The sequence below is a fragment of the Tupaia chinensis genome, unplaced genomic scaffold, assembly GCF_000334495.1.
Source record: "Tupaia chinensis unplaced genomic scaffold, TupChi_1.0 Scaffold143921_1, whole genome shotgun sequence".
Lineage (NCBI taxonomy): Eukaryota > Metazoa > Chordata > Mammalia > Scandentia > Tupaiidae > Tupaia > Tupaia belangeri.
The window spans coordinates 66,311-90,880 of record NW_006203772.1 but is presented as its reverse complement, the minus strand read 5'-3'; the positions used below and the strand labels follow the sequence as shown (position 1 = coordinate 90,880).

At 50.8% G+C, this 24,570-nt stretch overlaps 1 protein-coding gene across 1 annotated transcript in view; it reads right to left on the bottom strand.

The window, feature by feature from the left end:
• Window positions 1-903: 903 nt before the first annotated feature.
• SARM1 (sterile alpha and TIR motif containing 1) overlaps window positions 904-24,570 on the bottom strand; it is a 24,645-nt gene continuing 978 nt past the window's right edge. Inside the window, 10 exon segments of the mRNA XM_006165437.3 lie at window positions 904-1,984; window positions 2,119-2,240; window positions 11,610-11,799; window positions 11,871-11,973; window positions 16,986-17,221; window positions 17,290-17,381; window positions 17,614-17,826; window positions 18,385-18,840; window positions 18,843-19,032; window positions 24,470-24,553. Coding sequence (XP_006165499.1) covers window positions 1,855-1,984; window positions 2,119-2,240; window positions 11,610-11,799; window positions 11,871-11,973; window positions 16,986-17,221; window positions 17,290-17,381; window positions 17,614-17,826; window positions 18,385-18,840; window positions 18,843-19,032; window positions 24,470-24,553 — 1,816 coding nt within the window. The 3' untranslated portion in view covers window positions 904-1,854.

Sequence of the window (24,570 nt, the reverse complement as noted above, 5' to 3'; positions counted from 1 at the left end):
AAGCACATGTGCCCTATAGCAAAAAAAAAAAAAGAAAGAATCTGGGGCCAGCAGGTGGCGTGGTGGTTCAGGGAGCTGGACTCCCACATGTCCAACCTCAGTTCAAGTCCTGGACCTGGCAGCTTGCTTTCTCACCCCCGCTCCCCTGTCCCTCTCTGGTCAAATTGAAATAAATAAATAAAGTTGAATATTCCTTTTTGTTTTTTTTTTTGAAAGAGATTTTTAAAATAGAGTGCATGTGCTCGCCAGACATAGAGACAGAAAGCGAGAAATCACTGCTCACCCCCTCCCCCAGGGGATGGCCACGCCACCCGTTCTCCTCTTAGGATTTTGGGCATGTATACACATGCGCTCAGCATGAGTTTCAAGTTGCAGAGCCTGGACTCCAGCCATGGTTGACAACATGAGAGTCCAGTGACATAACTGCTATGCCATCTGCTGGACCCAATAAAATAATTGATTTTTTTTTTTTTTCTACAGGGTGTGTGCGCTCGCCAGAAAGACAGAGAGAGACAGAAAGCGAAATCACCCCCCAGGGGGGATGGCCACACCACAATCCCTTCTCCTCCATTCTCTTCTCGGGATCTTGGGCACATACGCCCGGCATGAGTTTAAGCCACCGGGTCCGGGACTTGAACGAACCACAGTCGACTACATGGGAGTCCAGCGACATAGCCATTACGCTAACTGCTGGTCCCTAAAATAATTCTTTTTAAAGAAAGTAAAAAGAAATGCAGAATCTTGGGCTGCACCCAAGATATTCATTGAATTTTTTTTTTTTTTTTTGCTAACAGTCATGTGTGCTCACTGGAGAGAAAGAGAGAGAGAGAGAGAAAGAGGGAAAATGAGAAAACGTCCCCCTAAGGGGGATGGACATGCCACAATCCCTTTTCCATTCTCCTCTTGGGATTTTAGGCATGCATGCACGCCTGGCATTGTTCAAGCTACTGAGTCCAGGACTTGAACCACACAATTGGCCACATGGGATCCAGCTGCCTTAAGCTCCACGCTACCTGCGGGCCCACTGCATGGATTTTCCAGGATTCCCCGGGTGATTTGAATGCACATTAGTGCAGGAGAAACTGTGCTTGCCTTTCCCCAGGACCTCCCCTCTTCCCACAGAGCTGCAGGTTCTGCCAGGGCTGCTGATGTTGCCACGGGGGTGTCTGGGTCCCCCTCCTCTCTGTGCAGGTGGGTAGGCAGCACTGGGTGGGCCCCGGCAAGGCCAGCTGGACCAGGCCAGGCAGGAACCTGAGGCGCAGCACCACAGCATGGGGAAGGGTGGGCTTTGAGACATGGCCTCCACTGCCCAGGCCCAGGCCCAGGCCCAGGCACAAGGAGGAGGCCCCTGCCTTGCCCACCAGCAAGTACAGCAAGGCTGGCTATGGTTACAGACCAGCCAGAGTGAGGGCCGCTTGGCCTAACCCAGACTCAGGATGTAGCAAAAGAGGCAGCCCCAAAGGAGGCTGGGCAGAGACTGGGACCTTGCCAGGCTGGCTAAGGGCACTGGGTGGCTACAGGGCAAGGCCACAGGGCAGCAGAAGTGGAGAACCCAGGGGTCAGCACAGTCTGGGCAGGAAACCATGGCCACACACTCAGTCCTGGCTCTTCCAGGGTCTAGGCCCCAGGACTATGGTGCTCAGGCTGAGAGGGCCAGCATGTCACCCTATTCCTGTCAGAGACTGCCTGGCTCTACCCTGCTTACGCTGGCTGCCATCAGGGAAGGAGAAGGGAGAGGGTGCAGCAACCACCCTGACCGCTGCGGCAAAGCCCTACCACCAGCTCCGGTGTCTCCAGGACTGAGCAGGAGACAATGGAATGGGAGTCACAGCAGGGCTTGGGAACTGAGGCTGGCTAGGTGGAGCCCATGGGTGCGGCACCCTCCAAACTGGTGTCAGAGCCTGCAGATGAGTCCCGGGAGGAGCGGCCCTGTAGGAAGCGGATGATCTTCTCAATGGTGGCCTCCTGGTACTCGTGGGACCACCTGTGGGCACAGACACCATATGGATCAGAGGGCTGGGCAGAGGTACTGCTGGCCGGGGACCTGTGCTGCCCCTGCTGCCTGTGGCATGATCTGTCCTGCCCCCACAGAGCTCTGCACCCAGGGCCCCAGCTCACTTGATGCCATTGAAGGTAAGCACAGCCTGCATGTCCTCTGGCAGGGCCTGGGGCTCAGGCCACTCGAAGCCGTCAATCACCGGCACAATGTTCTTGCCACAGCTTAAGGCGGTCACAATCTCCTGGAGAAAGAAGAGAGGGGAAGAGGAAAGGCTTCTGGGGACCCTGGGGCCAGGTAGGTGCTGGGAGGGTCACTAGCCAAGGCTGGACCCAGGACAGAGCACTGGTCCTGACTTCTCCCGTACCCTCTGCATATAACAAAAAAGAACTGTCTGGGGCCCAGCTGTGGAAGCACAGGCTGTAGGGTTCTGCTGCGCGATACTGGAGCCATATGGGAAGCCCCGGGTTTGGATCCAGGTGAACCTGAACACAGCGCACAATACGCCCACAGTTCTGGCTGGATGAGAGGCTGAAAGGAGGATCACAAAGTGGCAAGACTCCCTCAAGGGTACCTGTGTCTCGAGGGTGTCTCTCTGTCTCTGTCTCATGAAAGAAGTAAACAGGGGCTGGACTTTGGCACACGGGTAACACAATGCTCTATGAGGCTGACCCCTGTGGGAAGGTTCCCGGTTTAGGTCCAGAGACCTCCCTGAACTATCCCCATGATCTCGGCTGGCTGAAGCTGGAGGTGGAGAGTAACAAGAGGACCCTGTGGGGGTTGTCTGTCTGTCTGTCTCTCTCTCTTTCACATGGAAGAAATAAAATTTAAAAATTAAAATATAAATATAAATACCTGTATAAGTATATATTATATAAAATAGATGATATAAAATATATAAGTATATATGTGCGCATGCACACACACATTTGATGCTGGGGCTCCTGGCACAGACATCCTAAAACCTTCATTAGATCCTGAGTGGCAAGTGTCTTTTGTATGCTATGGACTAGACTCCTAGCCGGGGGTGGGGGTGGTGGCCTTAGCTTCAGAAATGGGCTGGTCACCAGAAAGACCGAGACATGGTGGGTCAGAACTTTCAGCCCCACTCCACAACCTCCAGAGAGATCGAGTGCAACCACCAATGGCCGGTGATTTAATCAATTGTGCCTATGTAATAAAAGCCCTATAAGGGGCTGGCAAGTGGCCTGGTGGTTAAAGGTGCTGGACTCTCACATAGCCGACCACAGTTCAAGTCTTGGACCTGGTGGCTTGCTTTCTCACTTTCTCTCTCTCTCTCTCTCTGTCTCTCTCTGATCAAACTGGAAAATAATAATGATAATAACAATAAATAAGGTTAAATAAAAATAGTTCTTTTAAAAAAAAAAAGTCCTATAAAAGCCCCTAAGCCGTGAAGTCTGACGAGTTCCCGGGTGGTGAAGACATCGCGGGGCCGGGAGGTGGTGCTCCAGAGCACGGGCACTCAGTGCTCCGCCCCTCTGAGCCCCTCTTCCATCCAGCCATTCCTGAGTTGTGTCCTTTATGAAAAACTACTGACCGTAAGTGCAGTGCTGTGAGTCATTCTATCGAATTCCTGAACTTGGGGGGGTGGTCACAGGAGTCCCCAAATTTATAATCAAGTCAGACGGAAGTGCAGTAGCCCATGGCCCAGCCCTCGGACCAGCATCTGCAGTGAGGGTAATTTGTGGGACTGAATTCCTTTTCTTTTTTAAGAGAGATTTTTCTATAGGGTACATGCACTTGTTGGAGACATAGAGACAGAAAGTGAGGGACCAGCAGATGGAGTAATGGCTACATTGCTGAACTCGCATGAAGTCGACCGTGGTTCGAGTCCCAAACCCGGTGGCTTAAACTCACGCTGGGAGTGTGTGTGCATGCCCAGGATCCCAAGAGGAGAATGGAGGAGAAGGGATTACTGCATGGCCATCCCCCTAGGGGGGTGATTTCTCACTTTCTGTCTCTGTCTCGCTCTGTCTTTTTAGCTAGCACACACTCCTTATAGCAAAAACCTCTCAAAAAAAAAAAAAAAAAAAAAGAAAGAAAATGAGAAGTTACTCCCCAGGGGGCATGGTCACACCACAATCCCTTCTCCTCCATTCTCCTCTCAGGATTTTGGGCACACACGCCCAGTGTGAGTTTTAAGCCTCCAGGTTCAGGACCTGAACCACAGTCAGCCATGGGGAGTCCAACGACATAATCATTACTCCATCTGGTGGTCCCAGGACTGAGTTCTTAAACCCATGGAATCTGACACTGCAGTATCGAATTAAGGTGCAGGATACCCAGTTACTGTCAGAATTGGAGAACTTGGGAACCAGCAGTTAGCGTAATGGCTATGTCGCTGGACTCCCACGTAGTCAACCGCAGTTCGCGTCCCAGACCCGGTGGCTTAGAACTCACGCCGGGCGTGTGTGCGTGCGTGCCCAAGATCCCGAGAGGAGAATGGAGGAGAAGGGATTGCGGCGTGACCATCCCCCCTGGGGAGTGATTTCTCGCTTTCTGTCTCTCTGTCTCTCTCTGTCTCTCTCTGTCCGTCTGGCGAGCGCACTCGCCCTATAGCAAAAACCTCTCAAAAAAAAAAAAAAAAAGAATTGGAGAATTTGTCAGCGGGGAAAACACCAAAAGACTTAATGTCAGAAGAAAACTATCATATCCCCCATCATGAGCGCTGCCAAGCACAGCTCTCACTTATTCTCAAATCCACCATTGTCCTCTACCTCCATCCCACAACCACCTGCTTCAAACCTGTTCTTTCTAGCTCCCGCCAGGTCCCTCCTCACTCTTGTCCCCCCTCTAATCTGTTTGCCATGTCGCCCTTTTGCCAACTTAACCTTTGCAAAATGCTGAGCTGACAGATCCGATCATGTCGCCCCCTACTCAAAATTTAGACTGTATATGGCTCTTGGAATAAAATCCAGTCTCCTTGGGCCAGCCCCGTACCACAGTGATTAAGGGTGCTGGCTCCCACATGGTTGACCAAGGTTCGAATCCTGGCCCTTGGTGGCTTGAAAAACACGTCAGGTACATGTGTGTTTGCCCCAAATCCTGATGGGATGGAGAAATGAAGGGAAAGGGATCGCAGTGTGACCTCACCCCACTTAGGGGTGCTCTCTTTCTAGTGAGTGCACGCATCCTCTGGCAATTAAAGAAAAAGTCTTCTCTGCCAGGAAAGGGCAGAGCCCATGTCTGCTTTTACTCCCCTCCTAGCTCAGGATCTTGCACACAGCCCTGCCCAGCCTCAGCCCTCGCTGCCATGTAACGGATGGAGAAGCACAGCATGGCGGTCAGGGGCGCATGCTGAATCATCAGATCCGGATCAACGGCCAGTCTCTGACACAGGCTCTGTGACCCGAGTCAGAGGTCTCAAAGTCTGTTTTTAATATCTAAAATAGTGTTAGTGATAGTCCTTCTCTTGTAGGATTGTTGCACGGAATAACGGCCACATCCCATGGAAAGTGATTAGCGTGTGGTGTCTGCTTGATAAATGCTATGATTTCCTCCCCTAAAGCGGGACTAATCAGGACTTACCTCCCTAGGTTGTTCTGAGGCTATGACTTATTACTACTGGTGCTCTGAGAAGTACTTATTGAATGTTTTTCCTTTCAAGAGGGGACCACAGGGATGCACCTTCTTGAGTGCAGTTCACTTGTGGTTTCCATATTGATTACCCAGTAAATGTGGCTTCAGGGAAAGGATTTTTAAAACCAGAGACGATTAAGCACTGAAAACAACCAAAGAGAGATGACGGAGCCTTTGGAACTGGTCCAGGGCAAAGGCTCCTGCTACTCCACCTGCCTCCCCTCTTTACCCCATCTGCCGGGACAGCAGTGGGTGTCAAGCATCCTCATGAAGCGCAGCCTTCCAAGGTAAAGAACCTGCATAACTTTAACTCTGGCTTTCTGGGGCACCTCCCCACTTTACAGATGAAGAGAAGGAAGCCCAGTGAGGGGAATGGACTTCCTCCCAAATAGCCAGGCTTCTGACTCAAGCCTTCAGAGTCTGAGTCCAGGACTGTCTCAGCAAGCCCTATTGCCTCTCTGTAGAGCATGTGGATGAATCTTGGCCCTTGGGGAGTCCTTAGACATCTGTCTCATCCAGAATTGTGCAGAACCAGAGATGTCACAATCTGTTCATTGCACACAGTCAAGGGCTGGCAAGGAAAGGGATAATAGCTTTGCCATGGTTTAAATGTGCCCCCCCATATTCATGCGTTGGGATTTGGTTGTGAAGAGATTAAGGAGGTAAAAATGTAATCCAAGTATATTGTTGAAAGGTGGGGCCTTTGGGAGGCGATTAGGATGAAGGTCATCAGGGCGGGACCCCCATATTGACTTCAGGTGAGTTTACAAGGAGAGAGAATGAATCCAGAAACAAGGACACAGATGCATGCACAGGGCCCCTCTGCCATGTTATGATGTAGCCAAAAGACTCTCACCAGACGTGGCCTCTAGACCTTGACCCTCCAAACCATGAGCTGAATAAACACCTTTTTTTTTTTTTTTGGAGAGGTTTTTGCTATAGGGTGCGTGCGCTCACCAGGCAGACAGAGAGAGACAGAGAGACAGAAAGGGAGAAATCACCCCCCCAGGGGGGATTGCCACGCCGCGATCCGTTCTCCTCCCTTCACCGCAATCCGTTCTCCTCCATTCTCCTCTCGGGATCTTGGGCACGCACGCACACGCGCCCGGGGTGAGTTTAAGCCACCGGGTCCCGAACGTGAACCGTGGTCGACTACTTGGGAGTCCAGCAACATAGCCATTATGCTAACTGCTGGTCCCAACCCCTATTTTTAGAAATGACCCAGACTCGAGTATTTTCTGTTACTAGCAACAGAATGAACTAGAACAGAAGAGCACTGAGAAGTAGGGTTGTTGCTTACAACAAAGGTCTCAAAGTCCATTTTTAATATCTAAAATAGTGTTACTGATAGTCCCTCTCTTGTAGGATTCTTGCCCAGAATAACAGCAATATTCCACGGAAAGATACCTAAAAATGTTGAAGTGGCTTTGAAACTGGGTAACGAGCAGAGATTGGAAGAGTTTGAAGGAGCGTAACAGAAAAAGTCTATAATGCGTTAAAAGTGACCCTGGTGGAGAGTCAGAAGATGAGAAGGCTGACCTGGTGGTGTGGTGTCTAAGGGAGCTGGACCCCACAAGGCCAACTGTGAAGTTTAAATTCCAGCCCCGGGCAACTTGAAAAAGTTGAATGCCTATGTATGCATGGCCCAAATACCAACAGGATGGAGAAACCATTCCAGCACCAACTCAAAAGTCCAAGTTCAAAGTCTCATCTGAGACTTGGCAAACTCACCACCTTTGAGCCTGTGAAATCAAAACAAATTACAAGCTCCCAGAATTCAGTGGTGACATAGGCATGGGCAGGAATTCCCATTACGTAAGGAGAGAGAAGTAACAGTCCCATGCACATCCGAACTCCAGAATTACTTTTCCTTCATGTGCCACATTCTGGATGCCCTGGTGTGACCACACCTGGCCGGGGAGTGCTTTCTCACTCTTCTTTTCCCTCTCCCTCTGTATCTCTGTCTCTCTCCAAAGAGTGCACAAACTCTCTTGTGGAGAGTGCACAAGCTAGAGAAAGTTTGGAACTTCTTAGAGACTAGTTAAATAGTGGTGACCAGTATGCTGATAGAAACATGGACAGGAAAGGCTGCCCTAAGAAGGTTTCAGAGAAAAAAAGTAATATATTATTGCACGTTGGAGAAAAGGTCATCATGCTACATCATTGCAATGACTTTGGCTGCATTGTGCCAAAGCCCTAAGGTTTGTAGAATATTGAATCTAAAATCTGGCAGATGACATTTCAAAGCAAGATACAGACAGAGCTGTGTGGTTGCTCTTAGCACCATACAGTGAAATGAAAGGGCAAAAAGATGACTTAAAAACAGAACTTATAATGAAAAGGGAAGCAGAACAGAAAATTGGGGAAATCCAAGACTGACCGTGTGGTAAAGAATGAAGGAGCATTTCAGGACAGAAAACTAAAACAATCAATTACAAAAGAGATTAGCAAAGATAGAAGAAATGCAGGAAGGCAATGTGAGAAAGACCTCAAGAGCATTTCCGAGATCTTTGGGGTTGCCTTTCCTGATTCAGGTAAGAGGCCTAGGAAAGCACCATGATTTCAGGGGACTAGCCCTGATTGGGCTCCTGGTTGAGTTCTGATCCACCTCAGGACTCTACTCCCCACATTCTGATAAATAATCTCTCTCTTTTTAAAATAATTATCTTATTTAACTCTATTTATTTATTTATTTTAATTTGACTAGAGAGGGACAGATTGAGAGAGAGAGAAAGTGAGAAAGCAAGCCACTAGGGCCGGGACTCAAACCGCATTTGGCCATGTGGGAGCCCAGCGCCTTTAACCACTGCACCACCTGCCGGCTTCTCTGATAAATAATTTCTTAGCCCTGGCTGTGTTTCAAGCTACCTTAGTTACAGCTCAACCCACTATTATGAAATCTACTCTAGAATGTACAAGCAGCAGATGGTGGCATGCATGTCAAGGTAACTCTTCAGGTTCACAGAATTCAAGAGCTATGGAGGCATGGAAGTTTCCATCTAGAGCTCAAAGAATGTCTCAGACAACCCGGGACCTAGGTAACTACTTGACCCAGAGGCAGACCCACTGGAGAGCCCCCCTCCCCCCCTTCACCACCAGGGCAATGCCAAGTAGAAGTGGGTCAGAGCTGCCACAGAGTGTTCCACCAGAGCAATGCCTAGTGGAGTCACAGGAGTAGGATTGCCCTTGAGATCCCGGAACGATAGTGCTAACAGTATAGTGCCAGCCTGGGAGAAGTGCAAGTTGGAGACTCCGAACTGAGAGAGCTGAAACATGGACTGAGTCTAGTAAAGTCATGGGGGTAAGGCTGTGGACATAGTGATCCAACACTAACGCATCCAGAATGTGACACATGGAAAGAAAGATTATTCTGGAATCTGAAGATTAAATGTCTGCCTTCTGGGTTTCAGATGTACATAGATCCTATTACACCTTTCTCTTTGTGGAATGGGGATTTCTTTCTTTTTCTTTTCTTTTTTTTGGAGAGTTTTTTCCTATAGGGCGTGTGTGCTCACCAGAGAGAGAGAGAGACAGAGAGACAGAGAGACAGAAAGCAAGAAATCACTCCCCAAGGGGGATGGCCACACCACAATCCGTTCTCCTTCATTCTCCTCTCAGGATCTTGGGCACACACGCACAAGCACCTGGCATGAGTTTAAGCCGCCGGGTCCGGGACTCAAACTGCAGTCGACTATATGGGAGTCTAGCGACGTAGCGATTATGCCATCTGCTGGTCCCTGTGGAATCGGATTTCTACCCATGCCTTTTTTACCATTATATTTGGGAGCATGTAACTTGTTTTGGTTTCAAAGGCTCAAATGTGACAAGTTTGCCCTGAGTCTCAGATGAGACTTTTGACTTGGATTTTTTTTTTTTTTGAGAGGTTTTTGCCGTAGGGCGCGCACGCTCACCAGACAGACAGAGAGAGACAGAGAGACAGAAAGCAAGAAATCACCCCCAGGGGGGATGGCCACGCCGCAATCCCTTCTCCTCCATTCTCCTCTCAGGATCCTCGGCACACACGCACACGTGCCTGGTGCGTTTTAAGCCACTGGGTCCGGGACTCGAACCATGGTTGACTACATGGGAGTCCAGCGACATAGCCATTATGCTAACTGCTGGTCCCTTGACTTGGACTTTTGAGTTGGTGCTGGAATGAATTAACTTTTGGGACTACTGGGATGATGTGTATGAGAAAAAATCCAGGAACAGCTGGAAGTGTGGTCAGAGGGGCTGGGCCCCTCATGGATCCAGCTGACTGCACCACTCAAGTCTCAGACTCTGTGGCTTGGCAGACACACTGGGTGCACGAGCACGGGTGCCCAAAATCCTGAGAGCAAACGGAGAAGGGACTGTGACGTGGCCATTCTCCCTGAGATGCTTTCTCAGTTTCTCTCTCTGTCTCTGTCTATCTCTGGTGAGTGCATGGGCCCTATAGCAAAGGAAAAGAAAGGAAGGAAGGAAGAAAAGAAGGAGGGAAGGAAAAAAGAGTGAATATATGAATTTTGTGGGCCAGGTGTGGGATGCTATGGGTTTTTTTGTTTTTCTTTAGAGAGGGATTTTTGCTATAGGGTGCATATGCTTGCCAGACAGACAGAGTGAGACAAAAAGTGAGAAATCACTCCCCCAGGGGGATGGCCATGCCACAATCCCTTCTCCTCCATTCTCCTCTCGGGATATTGGACACACACGCACACATGCCGGGTGCGTTTAAGCCACCAGGTCTGAGACTCGAACCACGGTTGACTACATGGGAGTCCAGCGACATAGCCATTGTGCCAACTGCAGGCCCCTAATTTATTTATTTTAAATTGACTTGAGAGGAAGAAAGTGAAAGAGAGAGAGAGGGAAAGTGAGAAAATAAGCCGCCAGGTCTGGGACTCAAACCGCGGTTGGTCCTGTGGGACTCCAATATTCTTTTTTCTTCTTTTTTTGGAGAGGTTTTCACTGTAGGACACGTGCGCTCGCCAGGCAGACAGAGAGAGACAGAGAGACAGAAAGCAAGAAATCACCCCCCCCCCAGGAGGGATGGCCACGCCGCAATCCCTTCTCCTCCATTTTCCTCTTGGGATGCTGGGCACGCACACACACGCGCACAGCGTGAGTTTAGGCCGCCAGATCCAGGACGCGAACCACGGTCGACTACATGGGAGTTCAGCGACATAGCCATTACGCTAACTGCTGGTCCCGGGACTCCAATACTCTTAACCACCATGCCACCTGCCGACCTCCCGATGCTATGGTTTTAATGATCCCCAAATTTTATGTGCTAGAATTTAGTTGTGATGGGATTAAGGGTGTGAAAACTTAATCCAACTTTGGTGTTGAAAAGTGAGGTCATTGGAAAGAAATTAGAATTAAGGTTATCAGGGCAGGGGCCCCATAACTGACTCTTGAATTTAAAGCCACCAGCTCTGGGACTCAAACTGTGGTTGGCCATGTGAGAGTCCAGCAACATAACCACTACACCATCTGCATAGTGTGTCTTAACGATTCCATTCTGTCTGTTGCTATGCTCCCCCGTGCTTCATGGTATCTATTTCTCAGAGAATTTTCACCCCTCTCTAACTGGCACAATTCCACAAGGCGAGTAAGACAGATAAGATATCCCCATTTGGTAGAGAAGAAAAACAGGCTTAGAAAGTAGCTTGCTAACATTCTGCTACGGTCAGAACCATGGTTCTTCTTTTTCGTTTTTTAGGAATTATTTACCTAATTTTATTCATTGTCATTATTACTATTTTTAAATTTGCTACAGGACAAAAAGAGAGACACAGAAAGAGAGAGAGAGAATGTGAGAAAGCAAACTGCAGTCTCCCATGTGGGAGTCCAGCACCCTAACCGCTATGCAGCCTTCTGGCCCCCAGAACTATGGTTCTTGGCTCCCAGCTGAGCCAGGGAGGCTTGAGGAGTAAGTGTTACGAGGATGTATACACAAGAAGGAACGGGAGGTGGACCCCGTCTCTGGGCCCACAGGCCAAGGCTGGGACTGCAGAGACCTGCTAGCACCTACCTTGTGCACCCAGTCCTTGCAGTCATGGTCCTGCATGCACTTGTCCAGTGCCCCAGCTGACAGCACCAGCACGAAGTTGCGGGCACCCATGACACTCTGGATGAGCTTGTCCTCGAACTTGCCTGCTTCCAGCTTCTCCACATCAATGAAGACACTGAAGCCGTGCAGCTGCAGGTGCACCTTCAGGAGGCTGCAAAGAGGTGCTGTGTCATTGCCATGGCCTCACCCCAAGGCCCAGCCTGCCTGCCTGCTCCTCCTCACCTGGCCAGTTGGGAGCCTGAGTTCCGGCGGTAGCTGATGAAGACATCCGGAGTGTCCCCACTGGGCTTGCAGCTGGTGCAGGGAAGTGGGGAGTGGAGCATTTCTGGGACAGAGGAGAGATGACACAGTGAGGACGGCCCCTACCCATCACTCACACGAACCACTGCATCCCTTGGGGACTCAGCCCTCTCAGCCCAGCCTATACAGGGCAGATTGTCCCACACTGTCACAGGGGACTGGACGGTGGCAGTGGTAAAACTCAATGCTCTGTGAGACTGACCCACGTGGGGAAGGTCTGGGTTTTTATCTGGGGACTCTGTGGTCCAGGACTGGCTGAGGATGGGAGTGGGTCTTGGACCCAAGATTCTGTCTCTCTCATGCGTGGAGGACATAAATATAAATTTCATAAAGGATCACTGAAGTGGCAAGGTGAGGCCTACAGGAAGAAAGGCCATAACTGTGGGAGAGCCCCTCTCCAGGGGCAGGCACTGTGTTTTAGGGACATTGACAAGCACTTCCAGCCCTGCTCTCGCTCCAGAATGCAGACCTACAGCCAGCTGGCTTCAGGCACTCCAAACAACACATCCCAACCCCTCAAGCCAGAAACGTAGGTATCAGCCTCCACTATAGCCACTCATTCAATATTCACTGAGGACTTACTATGTGCCAGACAGCATCCTTGATGCTTGGGCTGCAGCAATGAACAAAATGACAAAATCCTGCTCTCCTGGAGCTGCCAGTCAGTGCTCAGAGCTGGGGAGCAGGCTCTGTGGGTTCTATTTACTCAACATCCTGGACTCAGTTCCAGGCCTCCCCCCATATCCAGGCCCCCAACTCCCACCTCCTTTAGTGGTCTCCCTAACCTAACTAGCATTGCCTAGTCTAACCATTCGCCTCAGCTACCAGAGGTCTTTTTCTAAAGTCCAAATCTGAGCGTGTCATTGCTCTCATTTAAGAACTGTGCTTGGGGCCAGCAGGTGGTGTAGTGGTTAAGGTGTTGGACTCCCACACAGCTGATTGCAGTTTGAGTCCCAGACCTGGCAGCTTGAGACTCATGCTGGGTATATGAGCATGCATGCCCCAAATCTCAAGACTCCTCTTGAGGATGGAGGAGAAGGGACTGCGATGTGGCCATCGCCCCGGGGGGTGATTTCTTACTTTCGCCTTGCTCTCTGATGAGTGCACATGCCCTATAGCAATAATCTTTCTCCAAAGAATTTTTTTTAAATGTGCTTGGCTCCCACTGCTGACAGAAGCTAATTTTTATAAGCTATTTTTGCCCTAGGAGCCTCCTGTTTTTAAAACTCACGTCTCAGGGCTGGGCCTGTAGTGCAGTGGTTATGTGCCGTTCACTGGGAGTCATACCCCACATGGCCAATCAGTGCGAATCCCAGCCCCAGTAACTTGAAAATCACACGGAGTGTGTGTAGGCTTGTGCCCAGGATGCTGATGGGATGGAAAAAAGAAGAAAAAAGGATTGTGGTGTGACGATGCCTCATGGGGAGGGTGCTTTCTCTCTCTCTCTCTCTCTCTCTCATTCTCTTTCAGTCTCTGGCAGGTATACATGACTTCTGGCAATTAAAAAAATTAGAAATGAAATCTTGGAGTTTTATCGAGAACTGCAGTGTAAAAATAATAAAAGCAGACATGCTTTGGTTGAAGCGAAAGAATGCGCCAGCGCTCAGTCCCTTCCCCCACGTAGAAGCGTAGTATGCACTCGGTGACGAAGTGGCGGACACGGAAAATCATCCTAACACGGTCAGACAACACCTGTCTGCTTACAAAGCGGAAAAGCGGGCTCAAGTTCCAATCTGTTATAACCTCAGAAAAGTACAATTGGCCCTCTGCATCTGTGGACTCAACCATGGATCTAAAAAATACATATATTAAAAAATAATAATAACAACATGGGAACAGCAGATGGTGTAATGAATGTAGTTGACCATGGTTCGAGTCACGGTGGCTTAAAACTCAGGCCAGGATTCCAGAAGGAACAAGAGTGTGGTGTTAGCATGGGGAAACAAAGGAAAATAGGAAGAATGTGACCATGGAGCAAATGCTTAGTCTCATAGACCAGAGGCTTAAAGAAAAGGATAGATTAAAACCTAGAAAGAAAGAAAAGAAAGATCCTAGCATGCTGAAGGAAAGAGACGTCCCCCAACACCCTTCCTGCTTATTCTTTCAATATAATACACAGCTGGGTCCCCCTTACACATCCTGGTTGATCCAACTTTATCAACTTTTCCATTAAAGCCGAACTGGACTCAGTGCAGTCGGCGATGGACTGTCTAAATGCCAAGTGCATCCCTTGTATGACTGACTCTGTAATAGCTGAAATTGAGAAATCAGGGCAAAAGTATCGAGTGGCTCTAAGGATCGCCAAGGATCCAGGATTTTACCATGCACACACAAAGGATGACTGCTTAGTACAGAGAGTAACTGACCAGAGAGAGACAAAGAGAGAACGAGAGAAAGTGAGAAAGCAGGCCACTAGGTCCAGGATTTGAACTGTGGTTGACCATGTGGGAGAGTCCAGTGCTTAACTATCACACTACCTGTTGGCCCCTCTTTTTATTCTTTTAACAGTTTTTTTTTTTTTGAGAGATTTTTTTGCTATAGGGCGCGTGCGCTCGCCAGACAGACAGAGAGAGACATAGAGACAGAAAGCGAGAAATCACCCCCCAGGGGGGATGGTCACACCGCAATCCCTTCTCCTCCATTCTCCTCTCGGGATCTTGGGCACACATGCACATGCGCCTGGCGTGAGTTTTAAGCCACCGGGTCCGGGACGTAAACGCGGTCAACTACGTGGGAGTCCAGCGACATAGCCATTACACTAACTGCTGGTTCCCATTCTTTAAACAGTTTTTAGGCCCAGTCCTAGAGCTTAGTGATTAGGGGAGCTGGATCATGTTGAAATCCTAAATCCCTGGCTTGAAAAAGAACACTGGGCGCATGTGCAGGCAGGCCCAAATCCTGGTAAGACCGAGAAACAGAAGAGAAGCACTGTGGGGTGACCATGCCTCTTTGCAGGGTGTTCGCTTCTTTCTCTCTCTCTGTCTCTCTCTCTCTGGCAAGAGCACACACCCTCTGGCAATTAAAAAAAAAGTTCTTAAAGTATATTTATTTATTTTTATATAGACCATAGATTAGTTTATTTTTAACATCCATCAAGCCATGAATTCATAGGGAATAGGTTCCAGAAGCTCAGGCTCCTTTCCATTGGTTCTCACAGAGTGTGCTTCTCTGGGGGGAGCAGGCTGGTGCTTTAGTTGAACCCAGGTTCCTTTCTCTTTGGCTTGTTTCTTTTTCTGGTCATTTTCCTTCACACATTTTAGGAAGCTATCTCTGCTCTTAGAATGCTCAATATGCTCAATACGCACATTCATTCTCTTGGCAAGAATCTTGCCGTTAACTTGTTTGTTCACAACGATGCCAACAGCATGGTAGACTCTTCCAGTTTTGCCATGGTAACATTTGGGGGCATTCCTTTTTGAACAGTACTGATTCCCTGATGTCTACAATATCACCTTCCTTGTAGATTCCCATGTATGTTGCCAAAGGAACCATTCCATGTTTTCTAAAAGGCCTAGAGAACATATATCAGGTGCCTCTCCTCTTTCCCCGTCATTTTGGTTAATTACTGGAAGATGGCGGTTCTGGCCAAAAGCAAATTTTACTTTTTTTAAAAAAGAATTATTAATTTAATTTAATTAATTGATTAATATTCTTCAATTTGACCAGAAAGAAGAGAGAGGGAGAGGGAGAGTGAGGGAGAGTGAGACAGAGCAAGAGAGAGGGAGAGTGAGAAGGCAATCAGACAGGTCTGGGACTCAAACCATGGTTGGCCATGTGAGAGTTTAGCACCTTAACCACCACACCACCAGCCGGGCCCTAAAGTTGATTTAAAAAGAAAAAATTAACACCCACTGCATGGCATAGATGTTGAGATTAAGGAAATAATATCTTAAAAACTTAATACAGTACTTGGTATATAGTAGTTGACAATAAATATTAACTAAGTAGTAAATTAAAACAGTAAATCAAAATAACTTGATGAATATAAAGGTTGCTAGACCACAAGAATCCATTCTCAAGCATCTCTAGAACCCATATTATTTTTTAACTTGCCAGAGGGCATGTGCACTTGCCAGAGAGAGATACAGAGAAGAAGAGGGAAAAAGCACCCCCACACACATGCACACACACACACACACACTAAGTGGGGGCATGGCTTCAATCCCTTCTCCAACCTGTCAAGATTTGGACCGCACATACACACACCCCATACATTTTTTTTTTTGGAGAGGTTTTTGCTATAAGGCACGTGCGCTCGCCAGACAGAGAGAGACAGAGAGACAGAAAGCGAGAAATCACCCCCCCAGGGAGGATGGCCACGCTGCAATCCCTTCTCCTCCATTCTCCTCTCAGGATCTTGGGCACACACGCACATGTGCCCAGCATGAGTTTAAGCCACCGGGTCCAGGACTCGAACTGCGGTCGACTACGTGGGAGTCCAGCGACATAGCCATTACACTAACTGCTGGTCCCAACACCCCATATATGGGAAGGGGATTCAAACTCTGGGGTTGGCCATGTGAGCTCTGGCTCCCTTAACCTCTAGACCACAGGCCTGGTCCTCCAGCACTGATACTTCGTAAGCTTTGGCTGGTCAGCAAGCCTGGGTATTCCACCAGTAGCCTGTGTACGCACCCTCCATGCTCTGACCTACCTGTAGACTTCATATGCTGTCCCTGTACTGGGGTAGGGGGATACCCCATCACTACCCTCTTCTTGCCATCACCCACACTTTCTCTCCACAATACATCTCTTGAGGTGTGGTCAGGCATCCTCTCTGAAGCTGGGACCTAGGTGACAGGATACTCCCCTTTGGCTCCCTCTTGTGTCCTGGACGTGATCCCAGCAGGGCTTATCTGTTATTTATTACTGCTTGATATCCAGCCTCCCACCCTCCTGGACTAGGAAGGTCTTAATGGGAAAAGCACAACGTATCCTTCACATCCTTAGTGCCCCGTCTGTACTCAGGTGAGGCTCTGTGGATCCCCTCACCCACCGGGGCTGGGTTGGGGCGTCAGTCCCAGTGGGCCGGCTGACCTCTGGCTGCGGTGAGGATGCGCACGCGGTGAACCCCCAGGCGGACGCCGCAGTCCTCCAGGAGCTGCTGCTCAGACACGCGGTGCAGCAGCGAGCGGTCCAAGCCGCAGCTGACCAGGCCGTAGGTGTACTGGCGGAAGCGGCGGTCCAGGCTGCCTAGCCAGTCTGCCAGGTTGCTGCGGTCGCACGTGGCATAGTTGGCGAAGGTCTTGAGTTCCGTGAGCTCCCTAAAAAACCTGCACCCCAAGGAGAAGATGCTGAAGTCCTGACGGGGGTGGGGCGGGGAGTGCAGGATGCTCCATACCTCTTGCGGGTGATGCCTGATTTCATGCCGAGGTCGGTCTTAAGTTCCTCCTCCGTGAGCCTCAGAAGCAGGTCGCCGTCCACCTGCTGCTCCTGGAGGAGGGATCAGGTGTGAGGAAGGGCTCCCCTCTTCCAGCGGTGGAGACGGCGAACAGGACCCAGATTACAGCCGAGTGACCCCAAGGGCGGCTGAGTACAGGCTTGCACCCTCCCGCTAGTTCACCCTAGCGCCCCAGGCGTGCAGGCTGGGACGCGCAGTAGCCTCTGTATACAGGGCGCCCCCAAGCGGCCGCTGGGACCCAGGGAGACGCCCCTGCAGCTCTACCCGGAAGTTCTCGCAGTACTGGGAGAAGCCGATCTGCTGCAGCCAGGTCTGGACCTCAGCCTCCTTCCAACTGGCCACGCAGGGCAAGATGGGCCGCGGCACCTCCTCGCCTAGCAGGCGCAGCGCGCGCTTGGCCAGCGCCGACGTGGTGCCATTGGAGGAGTAGGAGACAATGCGCTTCAGGCTCTGGATGGCGCCAATGTCGCTGAACACCTAGGGAGGGGATGAGGAGAGGGCGCGGCGGGCCCACGGCTGCCTTACTCACTGTGTCGCCATGACCCCTGGCTAGGAGTCACCCCGTGCTCCCTTCTCTCCGCGCAGCCACCAAGTCCTAATTCCATCTCGTGAACGCCTCTTGAATCCTCCTGCTTCTCTCTGCCGCTGCTGACTCCTGCCTCCACCATCGCCATCCTCCTCCACCTCCCCAAGTCATAGCCTCCTATTCGGACTCCTTGCCTCCGACTAAACCCTTACCACCCGACTTTCCACAAAGCAGCCAGGGTAACTTTGTCAAACACAAGCTGTTTCTTGCCAAAAACAAAAAACAAAAACCAAAAAAAAACCCTCTCAATGTCTTCCTCTTGTCTTCAAAGAACAAGCCCAAACTTTGAGTCTTGCCTTCAAGGCCAGAACGACTAGTCCCTCATCCTTCTGTCTTGTTTTACCCAGTTCTTATGAGTATTTCAGGCCTCCGTTGAGTGTCACTTCCTCTGGGAAGCCCTCCCAGACGCTCTCTAACCCCTGACCCATCCTACCCCACCCCTTACCCACCTTGGTCTTGCCTTGTAGGCTCTTGATGGCAGCCTCTGCGCAGAGGTAAAACGCCCCGATGCACTGCGCCTCCAAGCGCGATGAGTCGAGCAGCGGCACGAGGCGCTGCAGGTCGTCTGGCCCGCGGCCCTGGCTTGTGTCGCTGGCGTCCACCAGGCAGCGGGCGAATCGGCCAGGGTCCAGCGAGGCCACGAGCGGCTCCACGAGCGCCAGCGTGCCCGAGCGCTCCACTTCGCGCTCCACCTCCTTGTTGGTGGCCAACACTGCTACCGCGAGGCAGGCGTGCAGTCTCAGCAGTTCGTCCTCCTTGGAGAAGGCGAGCGGGAAGAGCCACTCGGCGGCGCGCTTCTCCACCATGCGCCGCTGCGCCGCCTGGCCCCCGTGGAGCGCGCAGTTGGCCAGCGCCAGCGCGCAGTGGCGCAGCAGGCCGGCCCCAGCGCGCAGTGGCGCAGCAGCGGCGGGTCCGTGCGGCGGCACCAGTACAGCACCGCATCCAGGCCGCCCGCCGCCACCAGCCGCTGGCACGTCTCCTCCGAGTGCTTGAACATGTGCTCCAGAATGCCTGCCACGCTCCGCGCCAGCTCCACGGGTTCGCGCTCCTTCGCCAGGTTCAGGATCACACCTAGCCCGATGCGTGCCACGCGGTCCCTACCGGGAGAAAGTGGAAGGGGACGGGACGGTGGCGTTGCCGAGGCCTAGGGGAGCTGGGCTTGCCCGCTAGGGGCCTGGTCACTTACCATCTCTAGGTCTCCCTAGTGCCAGAGGAGAGCTTTATCTTCCCTTCCTCCCACCCTCAACTCCTTCCCCTAAGGGTCAGACTTTTCTGATCATAAGGGTGCTCCCTTCCTGGTACCGCCACGTCTTCCCCTAACTCCTCCCCCTGAGAAGCACGAGAAACCCCTGAGAACCCGGCTAGGGAGCAGACTTCTTGGGTCCTGGTTTCTGCTCTGCCATTTTCTTTTCCTATTTTTTTTTTTTTTTTTGTTTGTTTTGTTTTGTTTCGAGTTTTTTTTCCTATAAGGCGTGTGCGCTCGCCAGAAAGACAGAGAGAGACAGAGAGACAGAAAGCGAGAAATCACCCCTACAGGGAGAATGGCCACGCTGCAATGCCTTCTCCATTCTCCTCTCCGGATCTTGGGCATGCACGCACATGCACCGGGCGTGAGTTTAATAAGCCACCGGGTCTGGGACCCGAACCATCGTCTACTACATGGGAGTTCAGCGACATAGCCATTACACTAAGTGCTGGTCCCTCCTCTCTGTCATTTTCTAACTGTGGGACCTTGGGCACCTTCCTTTATCTCTGCCTCAGTTTCCTCAATTTCTAACTAGGAAACTAAGAATACCTGTATCACAGGGATGTTATCAGGACCGATGAGATCATCCATGGTAAGTGCTGGCAGCTCAATGATGTAAACTTGGTGCTTGAAGTACACCACTTTAGCCTTACCTTTGACCTTTCCTCACTCCATGCTCCATGACTGGGCATTTGTATTCCTTCATTCAACACATGTTTGTTGAGGGCCTACTGTGTGTCAGGCACTGCACTAGGGGCTGAGGTTAAGCAGGGGCTAAGACTGACTGGAGCGAGTCAGCTAATATGGAGACAATGGGTGAGCAAACAGTGACTGAGCACGATCGTAGCGATATGGTCACAATGACAACAAAACTGAATGACATCACGGAGTGCGCCTGGTGGAGAGCTGTGTCTGAGGAGGTGCTGTGTGAGAGCCGAACGCTGAGAAAGCCCCGCCTGCAGATTCAGAGAGAAGCAGCGAGAGCAGGACAAGGCCTCAGGGGCTGATGAGCTGGCCTGCTGGAGGAACAGGAAGGAGGCCAAAGATATCCCAGTGTCCAAAACCAACAAGGAAAAACGTAAAATCAACCCGGGATTCATGTATAGAATATATAAGTCACTATTCAAATCAACAAGAAAAAAGGAAGTAAATCCAATAGAACATGGACCAACGACGTAAACAGGCAGTTAACAAAAGAGGAAATCCAACAAGCAACTAAAGAGATGCTCTAACTCATTAGTATTCAGAGAAATAAAATTAGAGCAACAGCTCTCACGTGACACCTATTAGAAGAGCGAAATCAGCAGCTGGATAGTATAGAGGATGGGCAGGGTGTAGGGCTGGGAGCGTCCTAGCGCGTGGGTGGGGAGCAGGCAACCTCTCCCAGACACACTGTCACACAGACTGACGAGGGCACGTGTACAAGATGCTCATCACTACTGTGCTGTTTATGGTGTGAGGAAGGGAGGCATTTGATGCCAAGCCTGGGGGAGAAGAGGTGACGCAGGGCAGTGCCCACTCTGGTTCAGGCACTGGACTCCCACATGGCCTACCATCGTTTGAGTCTCAGACCTGGCAGCTTGAAATTCATGCAGAGCATGTCTGCGTGTGTGCCCAAAATCCCAGGAGGAGAAGGGATTGTGGTGTAGCCATCTCCTTTGGGGGGTGATTTCTCACTTTCCCTCTCACTCTCTCTGTCTCTCTCCAGTGAGCGCACATGCCCTATGACAAAAATCAGAAGAAAAGAATCCTCACATTGAGTGGGAAAAAGAAACAATGTGCTGTAGAACACAAAATCATTTGTGTACATTAAAATACAAGCAGACGGGACCAGCAGTTAGTGTAATGGCTATGTCGCTGAACCACCATGTAGTCGACTGCGGTTCGAGTCCTGGACCCGGTGGCTTAAACTCATGCATGACATGTGTGTGTGCATGCCCAAGATCCCAAGAAGAGAATGGAGAAAAAGGGATTGTGGCATGACCATCCCCCCTGGGGGGTGATTTCTTGCTTTCTGTCTCTCTTTCTCTGTCTTTCTGGCAAGTGCATGTGCCCTATAGCAAAAATAATAATAATAATAATAACAATACAAGCATACAAGGCGAGAATAAAGATTTTGCCAGAACACAGGGAGGAAGCAGCACATTGAATACACTGGGACTGGGGGTCATGCAGCAGCAGCCCAGGAAAGGCAGGCACCTGCCCGTGACCTGAGCCAGCCAAGACCAGGAGGGAATGCAGTGGGAAGACCCTACTAGGGGGTGTGCCTCTCTCTCTGAAGAAATAAATGAATAAACTTAAATATATATACGTATATATTGGGACCAGCCAGTGGCATGGGTGGGGTGGCTGCATCCACATGGACGACTGCATGGTTGGAGTCCCAGACCTGGTGCCTTGAAAAACATACCAGGCATGTGTGCATGTATGCCCAGAATCCTTAGAGAAGACTGGAGGAGAAGAGATTGTGGCACAATCATCCCCCAAGAGGGGGGAGCATATTCTCACTTTCTCTTTCTCTCTCTCCATCTCTCTCTGGCAAGTATACATGCCCTCTGGCAAATTAAACAAACTACACACACACACACACAGAATGGTTGTCTATGGGGTTGGAGCAAAAGGCTGGTGGGGGCTTTAGTCATGTGGAGAAGGGGAGACTGCATTCCAGACATAGATATATAAAGAGACTTTGAGGTGCCAGAGAGCTGGTGCACTTGGGGAGTTGCCCACTCTTCCGGGTGGCTGAGGCTAAAGGTTCAGGGGAGAGTTGGGGGAAAGATCAGTCCTGGGGCTTTCTGAGCCATCACAAGGCATTTTCTGCTTTTCTGCTCTGATAGCAAACGCAGAGCCGTGGGAAAGCTTCAGGAAGGAGTGATGGGTTTTAGGAAGCTCACTGTGGCAGCTGTTGGGAAGTCAGGTCCAATGGAGAGAGCCGGGGAGCCATCAGAGGAGGCAGGACTTCAGGCAGAGGTGGAGACTTACTGACAAATGATGTCTTCCCAGGTGATCCCATCCCCAAGTCTAAGCAGCCCAGCCATGGAGTCCTTGCCCAACGGGCACCACTGTGACACAGTGCCTGTGACCCAGGTCCACTGCAAGATGCAGCCGAGTCCATAACATGCCATAAGGCCAGTGCAGCCTTGCTGAGCTGACCACACAGTGTCTCTGCAGTCCACCTTAAAGGAGCAGGTGGGTCCTAACCATCCACTGGGCAGCTGAAACAGCAGTTGCTCCTGCCTTTCTTTCTTTTAAATATTTTTTTAAGAATTATTTTACTTAACTTTATGTATGTATTTAATTCGGCCCGAGAGAGACAGAGAGAGAGCACGAGAAAGCAATCTACCATGTCCAGGACTTGAACCACAATCTGCAATGTGGGAGTCCAGCTCCCTTAACCACAGCCACCTGCCCGCCCCAGACCCTGCCTTTCTTCAGGAGGATTTTGATCCAGACTTGGCGTGCTGTGCTCTGTCCTTGGTCCTGAAGCGACACAGGCGTCTGTATATTGTTTCTTGGGAACAGGGACACTGGTTAGTGACTCCTCTCTCAGTAACTTTGAACCTGGTGAGGATTGTCATTTTCTTTTTCTTTTTCTTTTTTTTTTTGGGGGGGGGTCATTTTTGCTATAGGGAGCGTGCACTTGCCAGAGAGACAGAGACAGAAAGAAAGAAATCACCCTCCAGGGGAGGTGGCCACATCACAATCCTTTCTCTCGGGATTTTGGGCATGCACGCACGAGCACCTGGCGTGAGTTTTTAGCCACTAGGTCCAGGACTTGAACCACGGTCGATTACGTGGGAGTCCAGCGATATAACCATTACATTACACCATCTGCTGGTCCCGAGGATTGTCATTTTCAACCTTGAAAAATTATAGTATCACTTGCATCCTGCAGCCTTCGCCTTCCCCCAGTGCTGGTCCCACTAGCTCTCCAGAGGATCTAGCTGGTAGTGTCCCACCCCACGCTTCAAGGCTCCAGGGGACACTTGCTGACCTGGGCACCACCACACCAGTGAACACCCTCTCCATTGGCTAGCCCTTCAGATGCACACAGCCCATCCTCAGCAGGACACCTGCTGTTAAATGGGAGGTTCATGACGTGCTGAAGGAGCATAACCCTAACTGGATATCGCAACCTAAATTGCTTCATTCGTGCACTTTTTTCTTTATCCGTAATAGTGCGTGCACACACACACGGCGGGGGAGGCGAGCGCCCTTCACAGGGTATGGTCATACAGCGATACCCTTCCTCCAGCCCCTCAGGCTGTCAAGTCCTGGGCACCTGTGCACATGCCCAGCATGTTTTATTGCCAACCGGGTGGAGATTCAAACCAAAGTCACAAGGAGGATCTGACTTCTCTTGAGCAGCACACTCCTCTGTGCCAGAGCCCCATTCGTGCATTTTGGATGGTTATATCATTTCCACCAGTCACAAGGTGGTTTTTCCTTTTTAGAAGATGACAAGGGATCTATCCCTAACCAACTCCATCACACTTGTGAGAGCTCCATGAGTTCAAAGTGACTCTTCCAAAACCCATCTAAGCCCGAGGAGCCTGAGAATTAGTGTGAGACGGGGCTGTGGCAGCCTGGTCTGCTCTGGCATCAGAGGGGAGGGGAGGTCAGTCTTTAAGGGTCTTCATACTCCAGGTGGTTCCAAGAGGCAGACCTCGGACCCCACTTACTGTGGGGTGATATGTGGGGAAGGGGCGAGAACACTGACTCCGTCCAGCCCTTGCCAGCTCTGCACCTGCTCCCTCTTCCACCACCCATTCATGCCAGCAGAACACTTTCTGTTCCCCACCAGCAGCCACAGAGTGAGCTCATGTCTGGTCTCCGCCCCTTTCTCTGAGCATGTGTTTGCTTCCCAGGGGGAGGGGGCTGGGAGAAGAGAGAAGTATCATAGAAGGGCACCCAGGCCTGCCAGCAGGGCGTGGGTTTAGAAGGGCAGAGTCAAGAGGATGCCATCTTCATCTATAGGACAGGGACCGGCTCCTGTCCCACGACTCCAGTTCTTCTCTCCTTGTCTCCCCTCCTCCCCTCACTCACCCTGGGAGTGAATCCTGGCTGCACCATTAATCCACTGTGATGCTTCAAGTCATTTAGCTTTCCTGAGCCTGGGTTTCCCCATCAGTAAACGGACAGCTGATCGCTGACAGAGGTGTAGTACAGGGGTGTAGTGAAGTGAGGCCGGCAAAGGCACAATGTCAGGCCCACGGGAGACCCAGGCACTCAGCCTCCCTCGCTACCCCACACTGGGCGGCGCGGTCCCCGCAGCCCGGCGCCCTCACCTGTTCTCAGCCACCAGGATCTGCTCCAGCAGGCGCGCGGCCTGCACGCGCGTCTCCAGCTCTGACGCCTGCAGCAGCCGCAGCCGCAGGCCGGGGACGGC